At 39.3% G+C, this 27,792-nt stretch overlaps 1 protein-coding gene across 1 annotated transcript; it reads left to right on the plus strand.

The window, feature by feature from the left end:
- Positions 1 to 349: 349 nt before the first annotated feature.
- Positions 350 to 27,792, plus strand: OTC (ornithine transcarbamylase; the record flags this gene model as incomplete). The annotated part of the gene is given in 11 exon segments (XM_084283414.1): positions 350 to 426; positions 4,781 to 4,919; positions 5,531 to 5,612; positions 11,709 to 11,796; positions 17,105 to 17,258; positions 23,693 to 23,815; positions 24,136 to 24,189; positions 24,299 to 24,448; positions 25,597 to 25,614; positions 25,616 to 25,735; positions 27,733 to 27,792. Coding segments are annotated over 11 exon segments (1,065 nt in total).

Here is a 27,792-nt window from a genome sequence, read left to right on the forward strand (position 1 = left end):
CCTTCGCTTTTTTGTTTCTGTTAGGACATGTTCCTGCACAGATATTTGACAAACATGAAATTGCTACAATATGCTATTGACACAAGCTGTAATATGATGGTCCCAGACAGAAGAGCACAAGCTGTGAGTTGTGCAATGGACCCTGTGAAAAGCCTTTACCTGTAGAATTTTATCTAACCAAGGAAAAGATTCAATATGAGCCCTGACCAGGCCCGGCCCAGGCTGGAAAAATCGAAGATAAGATTGTCTGTTCTTCATAGTATCCTCAGTTGCACAGTGGCTGCTTCACACAACTTCACTTCTGTTAACTTTGATTGCAGGACGGAGAGAAATCTACTGTGAAAGGAAGATGCTTTTTAATTTGAGGAGTTTTTTCCATATTAAAAAATTAACATGGAACAACAAGCATCTGCTGCGACATTTTTGGTAAGTTAATCCTTTTCTTTTGTCTGGCATTCAGTGACATTTAATCAGAAAACTGGAGACAAAGGCAATTGAATTCTGTGGAGGAGTGAGAGATATAGGCTTCTGCTAGCATTTTTAGTGCCCTTTTGCCTTCTCAGGCAGCAAGCTTTGAGTCTTCATGAGACTGGAGGATTTTTCCTTTTTATGTTTTGTGAAATCTTGTTAATTCTTTCCATGGGATTTAGCTCCAAAACCAAGAAAAAATGTTTCTTCTTGAGTTCAGTGTGCACTGCAGGTACTGTAAATGATAAAGATCTAAATAAAGCATGGGAAATCCTTATGTGTTTAGACAATTATCATGATCAATACTGGGAGGGGAGGGGGGAGTGTGGATTATCTCCTTGAAGCTGCAAGGTGAATCAGCTTCAGAGCTGTTTTTTTGTTATTATTATTTCTGTGTACATTTGAGGCACGTAGCATTATGTGATATGGGATTCAAAATTAACCAAGGAGACCCATCTGCGTAACCTCACTTGGATTCCTTCTTCAACCACATCAACTTGTCCCTCCCCTATGGCATCTGAAAAGTACCTCTACGACACTGTTTCAGTAAGCTGTTTCTAATGCTTGTCACATCTCAAGAATCAAGTTAAAATTAAAGGCCTGAAACTTAATGCCACATCTATCTATTTTTGTGTTGGTGTCAATATGAATAATATTCACAGCATTTGTAACAAATGATTAGTGTTAGAAAGCAATATACAGGAATTTCATATAAACAGAAATTCTAGTGTGCAATGGCATTTTTATGTATAATTTCTATGTTACAAGAAATGAAACAAACCTTTTCTGAGTTCTTTGGTTTATTTGTGACAGTTTTAGAGTTGTCCTGAAGCCTGGGTGATAATTTCTTCAATGGATTTATGGATTTTCACTGCTGGTAATCAGTGGGAACTTTCTCTGTTTAGCAGCAATGATAGAAAAGCAGGTGTGGAAAACAACTGTGGTAAACCCAGTAAACCTGGTTTTCAAAAATCAACCAATTTATTAAGCTCCCTGCATAATGCTGTCTTTTTTTTTTTTTTTTTTTTTTTACACCATATCATAACATTGGCATAAACTATCAATCATCACTATCTTATGAACATTACAAGTTAAGCACACCATGGTTGATATCACAAGATAACATAATATATTTCAATCTATATGCTAGTAACCCAAAGTAATTTCTATCCCTGCTCAGAAGGAAATGTGCAGCTGCTTGACCTTGCATTTCTGCCTGTTACATTTTAACTCTGGCTTGTTGTCTCATGCCCCTTAACTGCAATTCATTTGACCACTTCTGCCTTTGTTTCCAAGGTTGGGGACAAGGGAAGAGAACACATTTCTGAAGGTCATAGCAGTAAAGCAGAATCATGATGGGAACACATTGATCAGGAAGGGATCTATAGTCCAACTTTCTTGTAGTTTGACAACAGCTGATCAGGTCACCTATGTCTTTGCTTAGCCAAGTCTTGAAAATCTCCACGGGTGGTAATACCAGATCCTTTCTGGATAAAAAATTTTAGTGCTTCACCGTCTACTAATGCAGAAGTTAGTGGTAGGTACTACTCAATACACTTTTTAGTGGTGCCAAGTGGTAAAACAAGACCTGTGAACAGATGTTGCTGCTTGAGAGGCAGACTAGGCAATTTCCGTAACTCCCTTCAAGCAATTGTAGGTTGCCATTAGAAACTCAGGGAGCAGAAGCACTGAAGACTGAAAACAGAACCATCCATTCATCTGGATGCATTTAAGTCCATGAGGGACTGACAGGATTCGTCCCAGGGCACTCAAAGAGCTGTTTGGTGTCATCACAAGACCTGTCTCAATTATTTTTCTATGGTTTTGGGAATCTGGAGAGGTCCCAGTTGACTGGAAGCTGGCAAATGTTGTCCCAATTTTCAAGAATGGCAAGAAAGGAGAACCTGGTAATTACAGGCCTGTGAGTCTCACTTCAGAGCCTGGTAATGTTATGGAGAAGATTATTCTGGGAATTATTGAAAAACACTTGAACGGCAGTGCAGTCATTGGTCATAGCCATCGCAGGCTCACAGGTTTGATTTCTGGGTGGTCCTTTGTGGACCTGATGATCTTTGTGGGTTCTTTCCAACTTGGCACATTCTGTTAAGTGGAAATGATGCAGCAAAGGAGAATAGTGACCAAGCAGCAAGCAAGTGCAGAGATGTTAAAACAGGATGAGTATTTTTTCATTCCCCCAAACTGGACACAACAGCAAATCCCTCTTCTGAAAAAATATTTTTAAAAGGTCACATTCATGAAACTACAGAATGCACAGAAACTTCAGAATGCACATATTGAAGTCATATACATTGATTTGAATATCAAGATATAGCCTCAGTATTCACAGGACTGGATTTCATTAGCATACCTTGGCAGCCTGTTTTTCAAGCAATGGTGGAAGCTACCTGATGCATAAATGCCCAACCTTTCTTCTAATGCCAGGCATATTCTATTCTGAAGTTATCAAAGACAGAAGTACAAGAGACCATTTTGCTAGCTCTGTAATACCCACTTCAGTTTCAAAAATGTGGCATTTGGGCACTTGCTAACTGTTTCTGAGTTGTTTACTTCAGTTTGGAGGCAGGCATAGAAACAGAAAGATAACACTTAGAGAAAAATATGTAACTTCATTTTACTAATGATTGTAGTGGCATGAACACTAGTCTTTATGTCTTGGAAATGTGGAAATTATTATTTTAAATGTTACTGACAAATACGTATTACTGAAGTTGTGCATACAATTCAGATTGCATTTCACTTGAGAATCAATTTTCAGCAACACTGTAAGAAAATACATGGGCAACATCTCTCTAAACTTAGAAAGCAAGAAATCTTATCTTACCTTATCTGAATTTATCTGAACAGTGCTCCATAGAAGTGCACCCCTTCTGCAGTCTGAGGACCTGTGCAGAGACAGATCGTACACATTGATGGGAACCTTTGTGATGCTTTATGCTCAGCTAGCTTAGTGGTGGATCCTCTGGCAGTCTGCATAATCTCTGGAGCACATTACCCTGATATATGACAGCATGTGTTGAGCTCCAGCAAAATTAACCACCAGGGCATCTGTATTTCATGTGCTACTTCTTCCTATATTCTCCATGTTCCTGCTGTTACACATAATCCTTTTCACTGTGAAAAAACTCTTCTTAATAATGGTGGTGGTATAATGTCTATCTAAAGAACTCTTAAGGGTGTCCAAAAAGAAAAGACACAACATTCAATTAAAGGAAAAAATTCTGCTTCGTGATTTGAAAAGTCATGCAATTTGTACTGCGATGTCAAATTAACAGTAATAATGTTTGGTACTATTAGTTTAAGAGACGCCGTCTTCCCTGTCCAGTTTCAATTTGAGCCTATACAACAGAATTCTGCCCAAAAAAAACATTCCTTCAGATTTAACCAGCACCAAAATCTTTAGAAGCCACATAGGCCTATCTACTACCTGAGCTTTTATTCATCAGAATTAACAGAAGAATGAACAGAAATTACAGTATATTCTCCTGAATTTTCCTAACTGTGGGCTCAGAAGCATGGCAATGGGCAGGTGGTGTAGCTGAGCCTGGCCTCGGAGGTGAGCTCAGGGGGAACCTACTTGGAAATACAAAACCAGCAGCTGCAGAAGCAGCTGTTTGCATCATTGTTTAGTACTCCATTCCATCAGATCAGTTCAAAAATGCTGCTTTTAATTAAAAAAAGAAAAAAAAGTTTAGCTTGCACCCATCCAAAACTTCAGCAAGAGTACAGTGCAAGCTGTGTTACACTAAGGAGGGCTATAGATACAGTGCTAGAGAAGGGGCTAATCTGTCACTCTGTTATTAATCTTAAACTAATGGCTTTGACTCAACTGTTTAATTAATACACCTCACCTAAAATAGCAGAAATTATGTTGTGTAAGGGAAAGAGAACACCAAGACCAGTTCCTCGATGTTCTGTGCTCGAAAGGACAGCTTTACAGTCTCCTCGTAAGCCATTTCACCAAGCCCTGAGTGGCTATGTGTTTGGCTTTATTTGATTAGGCAGCACACGGTCAAGTCATACACATATCAGAAGGCAAAAGAAGCTACATCTAATGTGCGGTGCATAATACAATTTGAGACACTGTTACTGTGGTGATCAATATATGGCATGGTGGCATGTCGTGCCAGCGTGACAGAAGTTATTGAAACCAGTTAAGGCAGTCCATCAAGCTGATCCAGCTGGGTCAAACGAGGGGAGCAAGACAGATCTCAGCTGCTTGTTCATTGGTTTTAACATGAGTACAATTTTGTGTCAAATGCCAAAAGTATATTTTTTTGTTCTTTTGACACAGGCGTGGGCCACCAGCTCAAATGAATGTAAGCCTGAAAGGTCGCGACCTCCTTACTCTACAGAACTACACAGCTGATGAACTGAAGCATTTGCTGTGGATGGCTTCAGACTTGAAACACAGGATAAAGCACAAAGGAGAGGTAAAATCCTCCAACTGACATTTAGGTCACTCAGATGTTGAAATAAATATCGTTTTGAAAGATATTGGGAATTGGCAATTTAGCTGGCTTGTCCTAAACATCATCATCTAAGCTCTTTAAGACTGTGAACCACATACTGCAGATCAAAGAACATTCCTGTAAAATGTCCAGAGATATTCTTTAAATACTGAAGAAGACTTTGCAAATGAAAAAGTTAAGCAGTGTTGCATGGCTGGCCCTGTTATTGGCCAATCTCATCCATTTACACATGGTGTATATGCAGCACTAAATGTAGGAAATAGAAGACAGTTCCCTGTATTGCATGGGAATAAAATTAGTAACAGTTCTCCTTAATGGGAGATCAATTTGGGTGCCGAAATGCAGTGTCTTTGTGCCCCTGTAATTAGATCTTTCTCTTTAACCTTTTCTGTTGCTAGATGTTCTTAAAGGGCAGAGGAATAAAGTTATGTGTTTTTGTGTGTTTTTTTTTTTTTTTTTTTTTTAAAGTTTTGAATTTTCTAATGCTGAATTAAAATGTAAAAGAAGTATTTTTACAGTGGAAAATTGATAATGACTATAAAATTGAAATGCCTTCAACTCCTGTTTTCCAGTACTTACCTTTAATGCAAGGAAAAGCTTTGGCCATGATTTTTGAGAAGAGAAGTACAAGAACGAGATTATCTGCAGAAACAGGTATATCAGAGCAATGGCCCAGCCACGTTTTATTTGAAATTGTATACTGTGAGTATTACACTGAAAAACATCAGATAATTTTGTATCTATCATTTTTTTAATTAAGAGACACCTAATGTTTTAAAACAAAAATAGGAAAAGAATGGTAGCTAACAGTGTTTCACCTAGCATATTAATGGCCACTGAAATTTCACCAGATCATTCCAACACATGATAGACCAGAAATAAAGCAACAGGTTAAAGTGAACGTTTCTGATGTAAGTTCTCACCAATATGCACAGTTCCCAACATAAATTTCAGTAGGCATCACAAATTACATCTTGTGGAAGCTCTAGTAAATATCTTTCAAGTGTGTTATTCATTACCATTGTCACATTTCAGAGTATGTGTTTAGATGGGGAATCACAGTAATGCCTTGATAGTGTTAGGGAAAAAAGAAATTTAACATGATTACCTACATGGGAAGATAACTCGATGGAGACTCAATGGTATTAGGCTAATAAGATGAGGCACTGGAACACTATTATTGGGATACAGTCCTGCAAACACTGAAACACATGCATATCTTTATTTACATGGTAGTTGCTCTGAAGTCAGTGGGACTACTTAAATTGTTTATTCATGTGTTTGCATGGTACCAGGAAAACCAGGAATAACTGTGAATTGGTGATTGTCTTCTGAGTACATTTTTACTTATCAGAGAAGAAAAAGCTTCTCATAGGTTAAGGGATAGAAAACTTGTTGAGTATTCACATTTCTTTACAAGACATAAAGGAAAAGGTAAAAATAACGCGAGGAAGAAAATAGGTCATCTGCAAGCATTTCTAATTTTGCCTTCTTATCATATAGCACAGGCCTTTACCTGCTCATCTTGGTCTTTATATAGAATTGTTGTTCCTTTCTGTTTTCTCTAGATGAGTGTGTTTCTAACTTGTGTTCCCTCTTTGTAAGGGCAACCTGCCTTTTAATACTGGAGTTTTTAGGCCATTTCCTTGCTGCCTGCCATACTTATAATGGCAGGTAATCATGAATTCTCTGAATCTGTTTATCCTTCTTGCTTCTGTATTCAGAGGGAAGCACTATTTAGTCCTTGGCTTTGGAAGGCTTATGGAAGAAAGAAGCTCAGGAAAGTTCAGATGAATTAGCTTAAGGATGGGAGCTAATGCATATAAAATCATCCAAGAAGGATTAAGCTCCAATGAAATAAAACCAAATTGTTTCTGAGTGAGAGCTTCCACAAGGGAGTTTAATGCAGTTTAACTTCTGTGCATTATCTTCACACCTTCAGTTATTTGGTCTTAAGTCCACTAAGCCTAAGACATTGTTTCAAAGGCAGACTCGAGTTTTTTCTGTCCATGGAATCTATGTATTTCACCTACTTTTTGTTATACACAAATTGTCCCTTGTAATTTATAGCTGAAAACAATGCGGAGTCACATGTGTTCCTTATCACTGAATAAGCTCATTTCTTGCCAATTATCTTATGCCCAGTGGGACTGTGCATTGAAGTGGATTGGAATGTTTGCTTATAAAATAGAGGAGTCATCTCAAATAGCTTTTCCCAAAAGCTGCACCTTCGAGATGTTGAAAGAGGTCAGTTGTGGGACAAAGTTCTGATGGTCAGATTGATCTGAACAAACTTGCAGGAACAATTAGAGAAAAATCAATGTGTTTCAATTTAAAGGAGTAGAAACTGGGAAAAAGCTGGTTGCAACATCTACTCTATGCAGTGTCTAGAAGATTGCTGCCATATCTGAACACTGTGGAAGTCCTTTCAGAAGTCCTGCTGTCTCTATGCCTCTGAAGAACTCCATTCTTGAAAAACAAATAAACATGAATTTATAATATAACAGAACAGCTGAAGTTGCTTTTCCAATATACTGTATCTCTAAAATATTTTATTCTTACGGCAGTGGGACTGTACTGAATAATGTATAGGTCCCTGTGGCATAATCCATGGTCCCTTTACCCTGTTGAAAAAATGTAATCTTGTCTTAAAGCACATTTCTGAAACCCGTATTATTTTACCATTTTTAGAATAGCAGTGGTCTTGTAAGTTTGATGAAGAACTACAAATAACTTCCACAGGCTATTGGTAAAGTAAATCCAGTTTTACAACACCTACTGTATTTATTGCTATCACTGGCTATTATATTGGGAAATGTGACATCTGTGCTATTATACTGGTAAATGTCATTTGTTTGCAGTCAGAATCTCACACCCATTCTGTGTAAGATCTTGCATACTTTTTGAAAACAAAGGTGTTCCACATGGTCATATATTACTTGTAAAATAAACATCCTCAGGTATGGCATAAAGGTGAATGCCCTGTTTGTGTTATAGCTTTGTTGTAAAGTATTCTGTTTGTCAGTGGTACTCTTAAAATAAACAGCTTAAGTTACATTTTAGCTAGCAAATTATGAATAAATCCCATCCTTTCACAGAAACTGAATGTAGACAGTATGTCACAAGGAAGAAACAGAGTTACAACAATGCAGGCAGAAAATCCCTATGTACTTTCTTTCCTTCTGACAGGTTTATAGAGGTTTGCTGCCACTGGCTTCATCAGAATTACTCCCAGCTCATGCCTCCTACCATGGGAGTGAGGGGAAGATGAAGGCAATGCCTGAAGGCTACTACATACTGTCACAGAAATAATTGCATCACTTCGCATGTTCTACTGTAGTGGGGATGATATTACACGGCAGAATATATAGTATGTTTTTTCATTAGAGTGGCTGGTGTTGTTTAGCTTGGCTACGTTACAAAGTGGGCAAGAGCACTCTTTTAGCTTACTCTCCAGTTAGAGGGGTCACTTTAAAAATGATTATTGGGTTTCAGGCTTCTGCTTTAGGAATGCTCCTGTAATTGTTAGCTAGAAACATTCTTTGTTATCAGTCTAAACTGAAAGATACTTGGTAGATTGTACATCCTGCAGGGAGGCGGGCATCCTGGCAGTGGGGAAACTAACAAATCCAAATCTCGATTCTTGAAATATAAAACAGGATCCTTCCTTTGAGTTTGAGAAGATGGGTGTATATGGCTCCTGGTGATAGCAAGGCAGCCACATAAATGTGTATCCAATGTATGAACAAGAGGATTCTCTTTGGCCCACTTACCCAATGTAGCATCAACAGGTTGGAATGGAAATTTAACCCAGGTCTGTACAATCACCAGAAGTCATGTCCTAAGTAAAAGAATTTGCATAAGTGGGATCAATAATACCACAGCCTGGGACATAAAACTGTCCATTATTTACAAACTAACAGCAGTAAGAAGTTTGGTAATGAGATAATAATCTATTCTGTCTCCCCAGTATGAACATTTACAGTGGTTTGTTGAAGATACCGAGATCCATATAAACACTTAGCAAGTGGCTTTGGATATAACCAGATTGCAACAACGAAGAGGATTAGATCTTGCAGTTTAACATAGCACTCCGGAGTGTGCTTTTTTGCTGAATATCTTCAAAAGTCTTTTTTTTTTTTTTTTTCCTGTCAGTAGTCTGGATGAAAGAGTCTAAAGCATGGATACTTCCCCTGCAACTACACAGCAGCTAGAGCACAGAGCTCCTATATTTACAGATGGAAAGTTTTGGGTGGAAATATGTTCTCAGGCCCTGCACAGATGGCCAGTTCATGAGCAGAAACCCAACACATTAGGACTCTGCTATGTACACAGACTCCAGGTGGTGGATCTGACTAGGCTGCCTGACGCCTGGCAATTCTGAATAAGTGTCCAGATTCCTCTTTATCTACTTGGGCATCACTTATAGAAAACAGAACCTGTCCATGGGAGTCTGCCTGGACTGTGAAACATCAACCAAAGTGTCCTCATTTAGAAGCCTGAAGTGCAGAGCTGTTGTATTGTGTGGAACTTCCTGGGATAAACCACTGACATTATCATATAACTTTAAACAAACAAACAAGAAATCTGTCAGGAAAAGTTACTACCTATAACTTTTCATCCATGAGATCTTGACTTAAAAATTGGCATTGAATAAAGAGGCTGTAATGTCTAGGCACCAGTTTGCATGCACATTCCCATAAATGCAGTGTTTGTGGCTAAGCTGCAGAGAGGAGGTGAAAGTATCTGGGGAAACCTAAACATTTTTTCCTGCCTTAATACAAAAAGGCTTCTGAATAACCAAGAAAGAAGGGTGAAGCAGCAAGCATATTGATAATGTTTTTCTGAAAGCAAATAGTAGCAGTAGAATAAGTGATGCTTCGTTTTTAAAAGTTTGTTGGGTCTGAATCCAGTCTCACTGTGATTTGGAGCAATTCTTAATAATGACAAAGGGAAAGTAAGGTCAGGCCCATTAGCAAAAATAAATATACACTGGATGGATGGAACAGAGAGTTGCCCTGAGGGTGGGATCTGGAACATCATTGCTTTTAATCCTACTTTTGGGGAAATTGAGGCCATCAAAAGGCGAGGTTTCATTTTAAAGTCTGGAGACTGGCTGAACTGATCCGAATTAGAGGACCTCACCTCAACCTTGCTTCCCGCATGGGACTGAATTTAATAAGGGCTTCTCTGTGCTAGGGGCCCCACTGTGCGGCCCACACCTGCAGCCTGAACTTCATTGCTTGGTGTTAGCTGTGAAAGGTTTCAGTGTTCATTCCTGGTTTGATCATTTTTGAAGAGTAGTTGTGGGGTCAATTTTTTAATCTTTGACGTGCTTTTACAAACATCACGTTAAGGCTGCAGTCCTGACGATGTCTGCAGTGCCATCTAATGGCTACAACCAGCCCAAGCAGCTTTTAATCTTTTTGCTTCTTAATTTTTAAAATAAAAACAGTTAGCACCTCCAAGAGATCACATTATGGTACAGAAGGGCATCTCCACTCTTCTGTGCCGTATGCAGCCTTTCTCTTCACAACAATAAAAATAACCTGGCCTTTTATCTAGCTTTTTGTCTCCATAGAGGCTCATTCCTCTGAGGGTTTGTCTCAACAAGGTTGGTGTGTCCACACCAGGATTCTCCAGAATTTCCTCCACAGTGGGTATTAGAGACAAGGCAAGACCTCCCTGACAGTTTCTCTACTAGCAGGGTTTTTTTTTTTAATGTGGAAAACTGTTCCCACTGCACAGTAAATGCCTTAAAGAGCTACTTACAGCCCAGTTCAAACCCTCTTCTTCATACTTTCCCAGTGGTAGGATGCTGTGTCCTGTGCTAGGCCTGTGCTAAACCATTAGTGAAAGTTTCTAAGACAACCCCCCTCAGGGCCCATCCAAAAAAAAAAAAAAAAAAGAAAAAGAAAAAAAAAAAGCTGTTTCCTTCTATGTTTGTGTCAGCTGGTCGCTTGTGATATAGCTTTCTTGTGGTGGTGCGATGGAAATAAGGCACGATGGAGCCTGAGATTTGCCCTTAGTGTGAGATTTGTCAGTCTAAAATACTGTCAAGTTTCCCAAAGTGTTTTATATTCTTAAATGATGCTCAAGTCTTTCCCTGATTTCCTGTTCAGGAACGTATTTCAGTCTTCAGACCTAATCCATCTGGTTCCTTGTCTCACCTTGTAAATTCCTTACTATTGCAGGGTGGAGGGATATGGACAGTGCCCGAGATCTTTCCTTGTGTCCCTGTCACGTCACTGTTTTTAAGACACTTGGTTATTTGTGACCCAGCTTAAGTTTATAATGATATATGAGGAAACTTAAGGTCTTCTATCTGAGTGAATATCCTTGCAACTTCTTGCAAGGATGTAGACTTAGACCTAATGACTCAGATGGTCCTTTCTAGTTCTGTGATGCAAAGTCCCTTGAAGTAGACGTCATAGAAATTCGGCATGATGAATGGGTTACTCAGCTCTTAACGGGAAACCACATATTTCAACAATATGTAGCCTTGCAGCTTGAATGACTGGTCCTATGAAAACAGATCAGATCTCATGCCTAGAAATTTTAGCAAAGCATCATATCTGAGGAGTTTTATTCTAACACATTTATTTGCATCTCATGGTGCCTGACTTTAAGCATTTGGATGGCCTGCTGACTTTTCGTTTTATTGCTGTGAATACCTTTTGCATGAAAACTTGGTTATAAGTATGAGGTGCTGGTGTTTAATTTCTTTTTTTTAATTTGTCCTCATTGTAGGATTTGCTCTCCTTGGAGGACATCCTTCCTTCCTTACAACACAAGATATTCATCTGGGCACTAACGAGAGTCTCACGGATACCGCAAGGTTGGTAAGATGTCACTTGGCTGATCATTGTATATCTGTTAGATCACAGAACCATAGAATCATTTATGTTGGAGAGGATCTCTAACATCATCTAGTCCAACCTTTAATCTAGCGCTGCCAAGTCCACCATTAATGTTTAAGGAGGTAGTTGGTCAGGCTGAAACCTGTCTTGCAGGTTTTTCAAAGTTAATATTTTCTTTATGGAAAACATCAGAAGGCATTCCAAATTCTTAAATATTTACAGGTCAGCTCACAGAAACTGTAGCTCTGCACACCATCAGTCCAACCATTCTAGCTCTCCAAAACATCTCACAACAAGAAACAGTTTTATTGAATTTTGGTTGTGGAGTGATAACCAGCGTGACAGTCACACAAACAGAAACATATTACAAACCTCTGTAGGACAGCTCCACTGATAATGGCACATATATTCAGATAAGACTAGAACCTTCTTGTCCTGTTGCTCCTCATGGAGACAGAAGTACAGCTGACAGGTAAATCAAAAAAACAAAATCAGAAAGCAAAGACTTTATTTATCCTAGTTATAGTAGCTGATGATGAACTCCTGCAGGGGAGCACTGAAGGCCACTCTGATCCCCCCCTTTCAGCAGCACCAATCTTGGCCAACACTTTGCAGCAAATTTTTGATGCCATGTGCCTTCCTCCACTGCCACACTCACTGTCAGGACTGCTTGGAGGCTGGGCTATGGCATCACTCTCTTATCAGCACCTGTGGAAGATCTTAATCATGCTAAGTCCCACCTGCATACAGGAATGGGTAGCTAGCAGTCTATCCCCATTGCCCTAGCTGGAAAGAACTTAGCTCAAAGTAGGCAGAACATGAGGTTATCTTCTGCAGATGCCCTTGCTATTTTTCAGAGCCCTCCATATGTTAAAGACTCACCCAGCCTCGGCATTGTGCTTCTTTCTAGGAAGCCCTTTTGCAGCCTGGGGTTGATTCTCTCAGGCTCAGCCGTTGAAATGTTAGTAGCATCTGGAAGATCCTTTTTGTTCTGGTGAAAGATATGCAGTGTCAGGTTTGTCAGGCTCAAGTCAAAACATGCCATCAGCCAGACGAGGTTCCATTGCCCTGCTGTGTATTACAGTTTTCACGGTCTAGTGGGAGAGATTGAGAACTGTGTGGCTGTTCTCTATCTGAGGAAACCCAAGGAAAATGTAAGAAAAATATGAAACACTAGAACATTTAAAATTTTCATTTCCTGCCTTTAACTGCTGAAGTGGAGGACATATGGGTGTTGATAGTAGAAAGTCAAAATTTCAGTCTCTTGAGGCGTGAAAATGCTGACTTCCTGCTAGGTATATAACTGCCAATATCACAAGAAGCTGCAACTATAGCATTAGATGTTTCAGTGAAACTGTCCCAATGACTTGCTTTAGTAACTATGAGTTTCAGTGATTCAAAAATTGTGGAAACTCATGAGCCTACAGAGGGACCAGATTAATCTGAGATTTCACAGTCAAGTCTGAGGTATATTAGGTCACTGCATCCACCTGGCCAGTTCAGTAGAGCTGCCAGGGGATGCAAACACATCCCCTCAAAAGAAATTCTTCATACATCATAGCACATTGCCCCAGTTTAATTACTCTGTCATATTAAAGGTGAATGGAAGACATATTAAAGGTAGCTCCCCCTAAGTGATAGAAGTATTATTCTCAAAGGATTTCCCCTCTTCTTCATTCCAGCCTCCAGGTTGGAGAAGGATGTGGTCAGGGCCCTTGTAGAGTGATCCTCTGCAACAACCTCTCCAAGCACCATTGCACCAGGCGCATAATGCCATTGTCTGGAGGTTCTCTGTTGTTCACATACCAACCCTATGGCAAATCCAGCCCTGTTCTGATCCACAAAAGGACATGTCTTCTGTAGACCTTTTTTTTCTTTTTCTTCCAAAATAGGGTAACAAAGGGCCATTAAATCTTTGGTTTGCAGTATCTTGAATGACCTTTGCTTGCACAAGCAAAATGGAAGAGGAAAGATGGACAGACTACAAGAAATAAGGCAAAAGGCAGAAAGAAGCAGATCTTCCAGCCATTCCAGAGGAGTCTCCATTTGGTAGAGAAAGCTCCCACTTCCCGTGCAAGCCCTCACCCCACCTTTTCCCTGTCACTGCTTCCCTCTTCCAGGTCAAGTTGCTATTCAAGACCCTGACCTGGGGATTTTTCTGCTCTGCTGAGTCACAGCACTTGCCTATGACAGCGGAGAGAAGGCTTTCCCAAGTCACTACAGAGCCCCACGTGCTCTGCTTCAGTCCTGCTCTCATTAGTGGAATTATTATTGACTTTGCATAATCAAGACTGAGTAGTTTACCCAAAAGAACAACCTGATTATAAATTCCTTGGCATATATTGTGAATGAAGGATGACATGCCAACCTCATTCAGTTAATGTGAGAATAAAAAAACAATGCTTGTAGTAAACCCAGAGGGTATTTAAAATATTTACAGCTTTGTGTCTAGGGCTCCGAAGGCCTTAGAAGTACTTAAGATTGAGACTTAAAGCAAAGGGGACACAGAGTTATAAAAGTCCACGTTTTTTATTATAATTGCAGCAGGTAAGGGTTGAAAGCATTTCTGCTGTGAACATATTTTTAGTGACTTATTACTTGGTCATAATACAGTTCTTCCATGCTTCGCAAGACATTTACATTTACACTGACACAGTAGCAAAAAGTTACTACCCATTAAGGAGCTCTAAGCCTTTCAGTGTTTAGCATGTGTGATCCACGACGTGAAATGAAATATAACTATTGCATCTGTTTTTTCCAGTGTAGAGAAGTTCTGTTGTGCACCACTATAGCTCAGTGGCCATAACATTCAGTGGCAGTAATAAAGAGCTCCTAGGATGATTGTACGAGTCCATTGGAACTATCAGGGGATGAATCTCTCCATCTATGGTGGGTGGGTTTACTTCTTACTAAGAACAAGTCTACAACATGCCTCTTTACTACTATCAATGACAATGAAGTAGTCTTTTCAGGAAATTAAACCTTTTGAACTGATACATACTTTCAAAAAATACGTAGAATACTCCAAACTCTGGATAACAATATTTTACCCAAAAAGTACACAAATGCTCTAAAATCACAATATTGGGTTAAAAAGTTCAGAGGTAACATCAAAAGACATATTCTTATTTGTGTTTATTTTTGAATTCCATGGGGGATACAGCTGAGCAAAACTTCACAGCTTTTCTAGGTAGAAATAAAACTTATTTTGAAAAGATTCATATGTAGCATTCCAATGTACTCATATATTTACAAGCTCTGGGATTTTGAAGGTTAAGTTTATAGGCTCACAAACAACAAACAAACAAACAAACAAACAAAAACTTGTAGCCGGTGATAGCATAGGAACCTTAATAACTCCATCAAATGCAAATCCTGATAAACCTATGCTTACTCCCCCTCACCTTCCAAAACTTCATCTTCACTAAAGACTTTTTTCTAACTAGATCTTTTTTACTATGCAATTCCAGACTTATAGGGTTTCCTTTACATTGTTTTGCTTACAAGAGACTTCATTTCCTCAGATAAGGTCTAGATTTTTGGCTGAATTTAATTTGGTTTTGATTTCATGAAAGATTATCCCAGTTTCCATCTGGACTTCCTCCTATGAGATATGATATCTAGAAATGCTAGAAAAAGAACAGTCTGATGTCTTTCTGGTAGGAGCCCAATAATGCTAGTACCTACTTTCAACAGGGTAAAGATGGAAATGCAGCAGTATTCACTAGTTTGTCATTGATTATGACTGATTTTCCTCTACTGCCATACCCCGTAAAGGAACAATCTTCTTGAAATGCCTTATCTGTCATGTGAGGTAGGAGTCAGCTGACCTAATATCCTATAAAATGTCCAAGATAAATGGGCAATTTTTCAATGTGATTGCCTCTTTTCCTTGTCTGAAGTGGAACTAGATATTTCTTGTTTAGGGTGGACACCTATTAGATGGCTAACAACAGAGGTCATGCATCAGAGGTATGATGGCTAGTTCAGAACAGGTTTTCCAAAGCCATATACTTCAAGCTAGAATAAAAGAATCCAGACAAACAAAATAATAGAAATCACGAGCCAGGAAGAAATAGTCACACAGACGGTGTTCCAATAGCTTACAATCAGTAAATAGTTTGTTCAGTTCCTCCTTTACACTTGTGGCTGCTATCAGCAGTCTTTCCTTCAGAAAGAGCTCTACTGGGAATCTTGTAACATTTTTAAGAGTTTTGCTTGTGAAAGGAATGTCTGATGTCAGTATAAAAAAAAATTGTTACTGACTTACTTCATCAGGAAATTTGTCTGTGTAAAGGCCATGTGGTTAACAGCTATATTTCCACCTGAGGAGGTATCAGAATCCTTTCTGGCTAAACAGAAAGAAATACTGCAACAGTTTTTCACAGTCTTCTCTCCAGTCTCTTCTTTTTTGTTGTTGTTGTTTTAAGGTCCTATTAAAGATAACATTAAAGCACACAAAATGCTACTTCAAAGTCATGCTTCAGGGCTTGATTAAAACAGAAATGCAGAGCCACAATCCATGTTTAATTTATCTAAAGAATTCAGAGCACACTGAGTATGCTATGCTAATCCACCATGCTAATCTCTGACTCTTTCACACTTTGGCAAACGAGGCTAAAGCCGGAGTGGCACAGTGAATCCTGCATGCCCCTATCCGTATAATGAGTTTCAAACTCGGACATTACTTTAGTGCTGATATCAGGAGTGTCAATATACAGATATATAGATAGGAGAAAGAACAGGCTGGTATTGTTGGCCTCCTGTTCCCATGTTTGTTAAGATCAGTAAATGACTGTGGTGATCTAAGAAAGATCTGTAGTCCTAATCCTCACAAAGGTCAAGATACCATGCAGAGGCACTGTAATATCCAGTCAATACTACATTTGTTCTTCGATGAAAGACTCAAGAAATCTTATCTCCTCCAAAGTTACCGAATTCTTCAAGTATTACATTGTTGTGCAATCTCTTATCTTAGTTCATTTATTAACGTAACATAACATTTATTGATGCTCTATCTGTAGCTACAATCAAAAGCTGAAGAGAAACAGCAGTAGTTTTCATTTACTTGCTATGGTCTGTTAATAAGTAAAACTGCTTGCTTATTAGCAGCTTGTTAAATATCTGCATTTAAGTGCTTTATGCAGGCATCATACATTATTCAGAAAGCTGAAAAAAAAATTGATTCATTACCACTTCTCATTAATATTTATGCACTGCACATTGAAGGGTGCAAAAGGGATGTATTTATTATGTTTGACTTGGATATCTTCTGCTGTCCCCTAGGGTGCTGTCCAGTATGACAAATGCAATCTTGGCTCGAGTTTATAAGCATAATGATCTGGACCTAATGACGAAAGAAGCCACAATCCCAGTAATCAATGGATTGTCTGATTTATATCATCCTCTACAGATTTTAGCTGATTACCTAACTCTTCAGGTAACAATATAATCCCTGCTTAATAACACCGAGAAAGTCAGGTTCAAAACTGTTTAGTCCTAGGTTTTTCTAAGTGGTAATTGCATGACACTTGTTATTTAAACAGATCTTTATTCAGGAATATAATTAAGAAACTTTTTAATTTAAAACAATTACTTAGTCCTACCTGCTGTAGTGGTACTGAAGTTAAGCATAAAATTAAGCATAAAATTAATCATTGGAATTAGGCTGCAATTTTAAAAATGTGCAGGGAGGGTTAAATACTAAGATAAAGGTGAGATGCTGGCTTAACCAACGCTAAGGGAAGTTTTGCTACTGACTTTAAGAGACTCAGTAGTTCACTCTTGATGCTTCCATAACCCATGAACAATGTAAAAGGAGTCGTTATCCATATATTGGGAAATTGCTTTGAATTTACTTTGAAAAGCCAGTTAATGCTACCGGTGCAAATCCCCAATGTTCAGGCTCTTAAACCTATTTAAACTTTGCTCACATCAAAGAACAGTTAACAAAGATCATATTTTGTAGCTCTAATCTAATGAAATATTTGGTTTGACAGCTGGATGACATTTTACACATAGAATGCCAGATGTTTATCTGTGAACAGAAGGACTATGCTGTTTTACAATCAATTGAGGAACTAGCTTATTAAAAAATATTGGTGTACTGCAGGGCTGGTTGACAACGTTGATGAACTCTTCTGACCTTGTTTGCTTTCTGAATGAATAAGAATCACACTGCTTGAAAAAAGGAGGGTTAGAATAATTTCCTGATTCATTCAGCTGTGTTTCTCAGCTGCCAAAGACTCTCCTATAGGACATTTAGTATATGGAAGAGATCTAGTGAGAGAAATCACAAATTATACATGCCTTTAACTTTAAATACTGAACCATTCATATGTTTAGTGAAAATACTTTTTTGTTACTTTGATTACTATTTTTCTTACAATTTTCAATAGTAAGAATGAAGAGACTAGCAAAAAAAAAAAAAAAAGTGAAATTGAGATTAAAATGCTTTGCATACCTCAGGATACGTACATGTGGGAGATTACTTTGAGCCAGCTTCAGTGAGCTGTTAAAATTATGTAAGATGGTAAGTCATAATGAGAACGTCATCAAACACTGTAAATCATCTTTTTATTTAAACACTGTGCAGCTGTAAAACTGATGGATATTATCACTGTGTTTTGGGAGGTTCTGTCCTACAAACACCTTGGTTATTAGCATTTTAGCAATTGAGAACAGCAAGTTTCACCAGTAATCGTGACTCCTAGGCTCCATAACTGTTGGTATCTCTGCCAGTAAATCTTGTTTCATCCACTGCTCTTGTTCATGCCACTGACTGCAGCACCAAACTTCAGTGTTGTAGCCCTGTATTCCATGTCTTGTCAATGAAGGGAAGCTGCTGAGCATCTCAGTTACCCTCTAGAGTTGTGTCTCTTTCTCCACTGAATCTGGGAGAAACCTGCTGAGATTGGCTGAATGGGTAGATGCCCCGTTGATCATCCTGACCTTCTCCTCTACTGAGTCCCTGAATAGGGCAGAAATTGTAGAAGCTCCAGGTGAACATGCCCCAGCAGGGTGGGCTTTCCCTTGGTTGGAATACCCAGGACAGCAGCAGCGGCAGTCGCTGTCCTTGTTACATCAAGCACTGTGGATGGAGTTTTTGGAATAATTGTCCCTGCCCATTTGACATGATGAGGAAACAGGATTATAACAGCTGACGCTCAAAAAGAAACATCCAACGTGGAGAGGTATTGTGATAAACTGAGCACTCACTGAGGTCTCCGGGAGTGACTTTGCTTTTGGACAGCCATGGAAGCGTTTTAAAATTTGTAACACTTTCCCAGTCAACCTGCTAGCAGAGCACTGTTTCCTCCAACCACTCCTATCTATCCCCTGACCTTTCCATCATGTTCTTAAGCTCAGAGTTTGTCTGAGCAGCTGGATAGTTGCCCACCTTGCAGAGGGCATGCTGCACTTTACACTCTTGCTTTCTTACCCAGGAGGCAGGGAGGGAGCTCCCAGCAGCGCACTGCGGGTGTTGGCACCGCGTGCTCTTTTCCTTTCTGCCCTTCTGCTGCCTTTGTTCTTTTCTGCACAGTATGTTGAGGTGAAGAAGGCTGGTCTTACAGCACCTAATAAAACAGCATTTCACTCGTGTAATGAACTTTACCAGTTCACAGAAGTAGCATTAACACTTGAAGAAGTGGGAGCCACAGGGTCTAGTTGGTGCTTACCACAACCAAACTTCTCATGGGATTCTCTGCAGGGTAAGAAGATGTTATCTGAGCACTCCCTGCAAGAAGATTAATATGGGGATGTTGAATAGCACCACCGATTCTTTATATCAGTTAGAAATTCATATATAACATTCGGACTGCTTTTCTGCAATGCAAAAGCAATTTATTTGATTTATGCATGCATGCAAAATACAATAGTGACACAGACTGATAGCCTTATATTTACATATGGCTACAGAATTTATGCAGCTGATTTCTCCTAAAAATGCCTCTTCTTTATCTCTGTAAATACTTTCTTGCCTGTATTAGGCCTCTCCCTGCTGTCAGTACACACCCAAAATGTACTTTTTTCTCTTCTTTAATCTCCCTTGGTGTTTTTCACTGCGGCTCTACGGGCATATTGGCCCTCTTCATGTTTAGCACATCTTTATTCCTCCATTTTCTAAATCTTGTTAATTTTTCCAGACGCTTTCTTGCATCTTCTTCAAGAACTTCCTCTGCCTTGTTTCCTGGTTTGTTTTGTCAGGCTGTCTTCCTGCTTATGGCTTCTGATTCCTATTTCATATGTGCATTTTGTGTTTGCTAGTTTGTTTGTTTGTTAGTGTATTCTAGCCCATTCCCCAGACATTTTTATTACTGGGTTTATTACTGGGGCTGTCTCTTTCTCATTCTGTATTGAGGGTGCTCTTGTCAGGCTACAAACTGTCATGAGTATTGGGGTGAGATCCTTCAGGTTCAACATCCTCTTGCCTGGTGCCTTCTTCCTGAGCAATCTGCAGCCCCTCACAGGTTTTCAGTCTGCGTGGGCTCTCCCCTTTAATACTGCGGTCAGTATTAATGTCCTCTATTATGCCAACAGGTTTGTTTTCCTTACCATACCTGTTGCATTCTTTCTAAAAATTGGTTTGTGCTGAGTTTGCTCTCGACTTGAAACCCACTAGAAATGGTTGTAAACATTTTGCAACCTGATTTGGAGAGCGTGGGGGTTTGGCCTTAAAAGACGACAATTTGGTGTGCTGCTGCTGTGCACATGGATGGCTGTTTTATGTCCCTCTCTGTGCTGAAGAGGTACAACAGCCGCTTCCTGAGCCCACCCACTGCCTCTCAGTCTCCTGGGCAGAAGCCGTGGCTCTCAATTTCTGTTCGGCGAAGCTGGGCTGACGGGCAGCATCACACAATTTGTATTCTGGGGACAAAGCAGGTATTGACATTGATTCAATTGATATTAATGCCACTGGCCAAATCAGCTAGCTTGTAGCTGACTGCAGGATGGCCAGACTGGTAATTAGAGTGGATCCATATGCCACTAGCTTTTATGTCACTGGTCTGAAGGGAAATTTCTTTTTCAGAAAGAAATGGTTGGCATAAAGAAATGTTTAGCATAACAAATGCATCGGGGGTTCCTTTTCAAATAGTGCAACAAATGACAGCATCGCCCTGTTTGAAGGGAGCTGCTGTCTATTCTCAATCTTTTCCCAAACTGTAACCCAAAGAGCTCAAATTATTATAATCTTTAATTTCATCACCATCAGCAGCAGCATTATTCTAACAATTGGAAATCCCAGCTAAGATCCGGACTGATCCTCTGGAACACACTGTTTCAATAACCATGCCAAACACCGAGGTAGGAATAAAATAACTGGTGCAGCATATGCCTTCCAGGATTGCCCTGGTTTTTATTTACCAGGTCACGCTGTCTCCCAAAGGGCTAAAGCTTTGACTGTCCTCTGCTTTCCATTTAAAATTTTGACGGACTATTGATTCATCATTCAAAAGCTTGCTTTAATTGAGGGCTGCTATGACCATTGAGGCCGAATGTTTCAGAAGGAACTTATAGTGGTGTCAGGGTTTCTGCCTCACTGTAAGCAATCCCACATAGAGTCAGACATGAAAGCCCCTAATTAATTAATTAGTTAGTCGTCTCTAAACATACAACAGTGCCATACTGTTGAGCATGCTTATTTTTTCCCCGTGGTTTGGTGCACTGATACACTGCAACCACGGAGAAGAACAGAATGAAACATAGCAGAAGAAGCAGGAGGGTGAGAAAGTTGACTGTAAAATTGGCATTAATTATTTAGCAGGGATTTTTTTCATGAGAATAGCAAAAACAGGTTTTGTTTCACTGAAACAGCAGTCATCAGCTTGCCAAAGAGTCACTCATAAGGGAGAAGGACTCTGGATTTTCTAAATATTGTTTTGTGGTTTTACCAGTAGCCTAAATATTTTGAAGTCAGGTCCCAAATATAAAGAGAAACTGCAGAACACCCAATCAGGTAAAATCCCTGCATTAATATAACAGAGTTTGGAAAAACTGGGGAGTGATACAAGGGGAAAAGTACCTTCAGAGGGCCAGGTGAAAAGATTATGGTTTAACCTTGATCATTACAGTCATGGGAAACACTTTTTGCAGGTTTCCCTCTGTGTATTCGATCAAGCATGTGCTACAAAATAGAAATACAAAATGTGTTATTGTATTGCCTTCATTGGTTATGACCAGTGCAATCCTCTCATCTTTCTCATGTTCTTGGATGCTGGGGATGTATCAATACAGGATGCCCTGCAGCAAGTATGCACTGAGGATAAGCACCAAAGCCACAATCAGAGTGAGATGGCTTTAAGTGAAGAGGTAGGAATTGCAGCAGTTGTTTACCAGCAGCAGCACAAAGCCTAGCACACGATGTAAAATAGGCTCCACTGGCATGCACACAGCTTGACTCTGCCTTGACTACGACTTCTTCCATTAGCTGAACATCTTCATTAAGGATAGCTCAGCTATGTCCACTACAGCAGTCACGGCAGAGGTGGCTTTGCAATTTGCAGTGCACATTATGAGGGTTATTATACAGACATCTCCGGTATTTTGTATTTTATCCATACCAGCAAGTAGCTAGGGAAAACAGAGGAAAGTATTTAATATGCACTGTGCTTCTTTTAATGCAGAGTAGCAGCTGGTAATAAGGTGGAGGTTATTTAACATAGCAGTGTATTTGTGACTCACTAGTCAGTGCTTTGAGCATTACAGGCTGTGATGTCTATTTTTAAATAGTGAGATCAAAAGAACTGAGGGTTCTCTCATTTGCTCCTAGCTGTGGGTTTGTGTCTCAGCTATTGCTAACCCCTCGCTGGAAACAGCTCCTTAAAGAAATGCCTCAGTTTGGCCTTCTCCTAGGAACATCATTGCTAGGAGATGTGGAAGGATTTTGAACGATGCTTAGAGACTTGCAGAGCTGTTCTACTAAAATAACTTACATGTCCACAAGGTCCTGCTTTGCTCTCCCATAAATGATGCCCTCGCATCACAGCTCTGCCCATGAGCCTATGGTTGTCTACAAATCAAAAAGCTATACTTTCACGACATGATATTTTTAGCTTTTAAACTGTAGGCAGCCTAGGACTCTTAGATTTAGATTTCAACTGCATTTTAATGGCATTAAATATTTCAGATGCTACTATTTTTGACTCAAAATTGTGCTCACTAGCAGAAACGACAGTAAATTTGGTCTGCAACAACTTTACAATCATTTGTTTAGGAAAGGCTGCTGCCAGGAGAGGGGCGTGCAGTTCCAGCCCTTCTCCTGTTCAGCCTTTTGGCATCTTTGCTGAGCCTTCCTGCAAGGTAGCCTGTCAGTACAGCTCTGCAGTCTGGATGCTTATCCTCTCTGACAAGCACTGAACCACGTCATACAAAGTGTTGAAACACTGTCTGGCTTCCAGCTAATACAAGGCAATAGTATCAAGGCCCAGTTTTGAATTAAGAATAAAAGGCTCTCCATCGTGCCATTAGCCTTTCGAGTCATGAGGTGTAGTACAGAGCAGGCATATAGAAGCACTTGGTTACATCTCTGCAAGTTTTCTGGTCTCAGTTCAAGTACCTATAAACTTGCCTATTTAAAACAAGCCTTGCTAAAGGGCTTCAAATTGTCATGATCTGCAGATGGGTGCTGCTGGTCCTCTTGTTCCTCCTTAGACCTTATCTGTTGGTGTCTAAGGGCCAGAGTAGCTGCACATGTACAGGCTGTGAGTGAAATCAGGCAAAGCTACAGTCAACACTGCAGTGCTGTTCCAGGTTAGGGTAATCCATACTCTCATAAAATCACTGCATTCTTTGGCATCATCCTTGCTCCCTGTGTCATCATCTTGCTCCATTCTCCTGGCACATAACCCCAGGGCTGTGTGGTTCATCTGGCAGGAGCACTACGGTGGTCTGGACGGACTCACCATCACCTGGATCGGGGATGGAAACAATGTCCTCCACTCCATCATGACGAGCGCTGCGAAGCTAGGAATGCATCTGCATATTGCAACGCCCAAGGTAAGAAAGCTGTGGGCATGGAGAAAGAAGGGCAAACCTTTGATTTTGCAAGATACAAGAATCAATTTAGAACAAAGAATTAACTGATGTATCGGTATTTCATTCTGTAACTGATGAAATACATTTTCCTTACTTTATCGGAATGCTTTCTACCAGTTTATCCCCAAAATGAACTTTCAACAAAATCAAAGTAATTTCCCGAAGCTTTACAGTGCTGAATAACATGCTTTTTCCAAAGGAAAATAGTTCAGTCAGTATTTTTCTAATCATTAAAGATCTTATGTATGTTCCATCGTGTTATCTATCACCTCTTTTGGCAGGGCTTTGAACCAGACCTGAGAATAATGAAAATAACTGAAGAGTACTCCAAAGAGGTATGAGCCCAAGAAACAGCCTGTTACAGTAGTTTGAATAGTTTACTTTTGCTATAAATGAAGTTGAAGTTTTGTGATTTCCTGATCTTCCTTGTTTTATTCACATTAGTATGGTACCAAGTTGGTTCTCACAACGGATCCATTGGAGGCTGCAACTGGTGCCAATGTCTTAGTTACAGATACATGGATAAGCATGGGACAAGAAGAGGAAAAGGAACGAAGACTAAAGGCATTTCAAGGTTATCAGATTACAATGCAGGTAAAAATTCAGATTTCATTTTTGGTTGATCCTTTTACAGATTGCATTTGTAAGAATCAACTTCAACAAAGCATGGGTTTCGTGTGGTTTTGAGTGGAGCTATGGGGAAAAACAAACAAACAACAACAACAACAAAATGTGCAAACCTTACTTCAGCTTGAAAACTCACAAAATAACAAGTTTTGGGTTAATATGTACTCTTCACATGGCAGGCCTCTCTCAGAGCTTCCCAATGAGATCTAAATCCAGAACATAACCAGTGCAGGAGAGCTAATCTTTTACTTTTTTATAAAACAAACAAACAAACAAACAAAAACAAAAACAAAAAACACTATTCCTAACCTTTCTTTTTTTTTTTTTTTTTTTTTTTTTTTTCCACCAGAAAAGATCCCTTGCATTTTATTTAATAGGAGCAGCTCACAGATTAATTCATAGTCTGGGCATAATCTGGAACAATTTTGTGTCTATCTGCCAATGTATAAAGCACAGAATAAATGTTTTTAAAAATCATCTAGTTGAAGTGCATATCAGAATAAAAACAGACATAATATGATGTCGTAAACTATTAATTGTTCAAGATAAAAAGGACATTTTCCTTGCTGATAGAATTACTGCTGATTTAATTGTGTATTTTAACGTAAGTTCATAAAATACTATTAATGGGTATGTCTCTGAATTGGCTTAAATCTTCATTGTTTATTGATATTAGATCAATACATATATATTACGAGTGACAATATCAAAAGGAAAAAAAAATCTCAGCCTTTTAAATCATGGTTTAATGTGTTCTTGTTGAAATTATCTATAGTATTATATTATAGTATGACATTCGAATACAGATTTATTGATCTGTACTTTATCGATCCACTAAGTCACCAGAGTTTTTACTTCCTTCTAAAGTCAGAGAAATAGAAGTAAAAAATGGAATTTGTGAAAGCAGCACTGAACTCTTACTGACTTGAATGGGAATATTCCCACCTTATTCACTGATAAGCAATTCTTTTGATGTCAGTGGAATTCTTCTGAGTTCATCATCAAAGTCACTAGAATGGGAGCTAATGTGAAATTTGTAAACCTTTTTACCAGTTAAAATTTTCATTAATGTAATAGCATATGTCTTGATTTTTTTTATTCTTTTTGATCTGCAGACTGTGAAATCTGCTGCTCCCAAGCTGGACATTTTTACATTGTTTACCAAGAAAACCTGAAGAAGTTGATGATGAAGTATTTTATTCTCCGAGATCATTGGTTTTCCAGGAGGCAGAAAACAGAAAAATGGACAATTATGTATAAAAAGGAAGATAACATGATTAGAGGTTAGGTCAGCTTCTGTCCTGCCCCTACTTTTACAGGCTTGGATTCAATATGGTCTCTCAATAAACCATAAATATTAATACACATATTTCAAATGCACCCCGCTGCACATCATGGTTTTGACTGTAGGCAACATATATTTGTAGCTCAAATACTTCTGGACACAAATGTGACCTATTTTGATAATAGTCTGCAGTTGCTTGACCCAGTTTTTATCACTAAGTGAAACCTGAAGTATAAACTGCAATTTTATTTTCTTTTATTTTTATTTAAATCACCAGATTTACACTAATGATTAACTTAGCTGCTCCATTTTAAAATGTTAAATGCTGAGGTCCCAGGGACTGGTCTGACAAACTACAATTTCCCAAACACTTAAAGCAGATGGTGCTAGAGATTCTGCATTTTTTTTCTCAAGAAAAGCTGCCACTGAAACCAATGGGAACTCTCCCTGAGAAAGCACCACAAGAGCAAAACTTTGAGGGACCCTGCAAAGTCATGGTGTGTGTGATACTGTGAGATCCATGGGAACCATGAGAGGACACTTGGCACTTAATGTAAACCATAACGCCTCTCTCAGCATTCCTAGAATTTCAGAAAATTGCTGCTGGATCTCAGTAGGCCATTGTTTATTGGTGGCGTTAGAACCGTCATGTTGACAAAAGCTAGTGAAAACTTTGAGATGAAAAACCAAACACAAATGGCATTAACATAGCTCTCAGATGAACTATGAACTCTAGATGTGCTTTAAATTAGTAAGCGGCTGAGTATTGTATGTACCAAAACATGAGATTCTGGACACAGTGAAAATTATTAACAAATTTTATTAAATTCAGTGCGGTGTTTTGGCCTTAAACTTCTGAAAAGTGCTCGTACTTTTTATTTTATTTTTACAACGTTTAATGACCCTAAAACAAACACATAAAAAACACCTTTACTTTGGGTTCAAACTATACATTTTGTTTGGTTAAGAAAAGTGTCAGACCTGTATTTTATCAAGCTAAAAAATAAAGAATGCATGGGCTTTGTTTGTACCCTATTTTCTAACCCTTCCAGCTCAGCTAGCAAACTGAAAAATAAATTATTTGTGCGGCTCTGGAATGGGCAGCAGTGGGGGGCTGCACAGCTGCGTGTTCAGTCCCCACCGTGTGCCTGGGTCTACCTGTCACACTGAGTGGTGCTGTGGGGAAAGGAAAGCCCAGCAGCAAGAGCACAGCCCCTGTAAATCCTGGGCCAAAAGAACAATGTACAGTCAGATATCTCTGGGAAACCACGACAGGGTGAAGCAGGTAATACCTTCTCAAAACTGAGCAAGAACAGGGGCTCATTGTGCATACAGGTGCAGGGAGGACAGCAAAGCTGCCTCAGCACTATTTTATCTATCTGACTTTCCTGTTTCTCATTTCATGGCCCAAGGGTTTGTTGGAGCTGTGTATCAAATACTAGGGGGGAAGCAGGAGGGGCACATGACAGACGATTAACCTCAGTGAGTATTTTCCATGTTTTACCACAGAAAGTATAGCTAAACTGGGATCCATTTTGAAGCCCTTATTCAAGCATGGCTGTTGCTGATGCTAATGGCAGCTCTACTGAAATCTGCAAGCAAGCCCACCTGCTGTTTTGGTACCTACAGCATTTCCTAGGAGCAGCTGAGGATACAGTATAGCACACCAAAAGGCCTCAGCTTTTGGTCTAAATGTGCATTGTCTGAATTTGTGCTGGGCTGTCCATTAATATATTTTGTCTGCACTAAAAAAACCTATCAGCTGTGATACAGAACATCCTAAGTGATTTTCAGCTCTTTCCTGATTCATCATCAGAAATTCTAGCAAATAAATCTAAGCGTGCACTTTTTGTCAGGCCAATAACTCTCAACACAAGACTTAGAGCTAGAAAATATTTTCCCCTTATTTATTTTTATGGAGTATCTGTTTCCAAAATGATTGGATTTTTTCTTTTCCTCCTCCTAGGCTGTCATGGTTTCCCTGCTGACGGATTACTCACCACAGCTACAAAAGCCTACATTTTGA

This window comes from Netta rufina, assembly GCF_964035555.1.
Source record: "Netta rufina genome assembly, chromosome: 1".
Taxonomy (NCBI): Eukaryota; Metazoa; Chordata; class Aves; order Anseriformes; family Anatidae; genus Netta; species Netta rufina.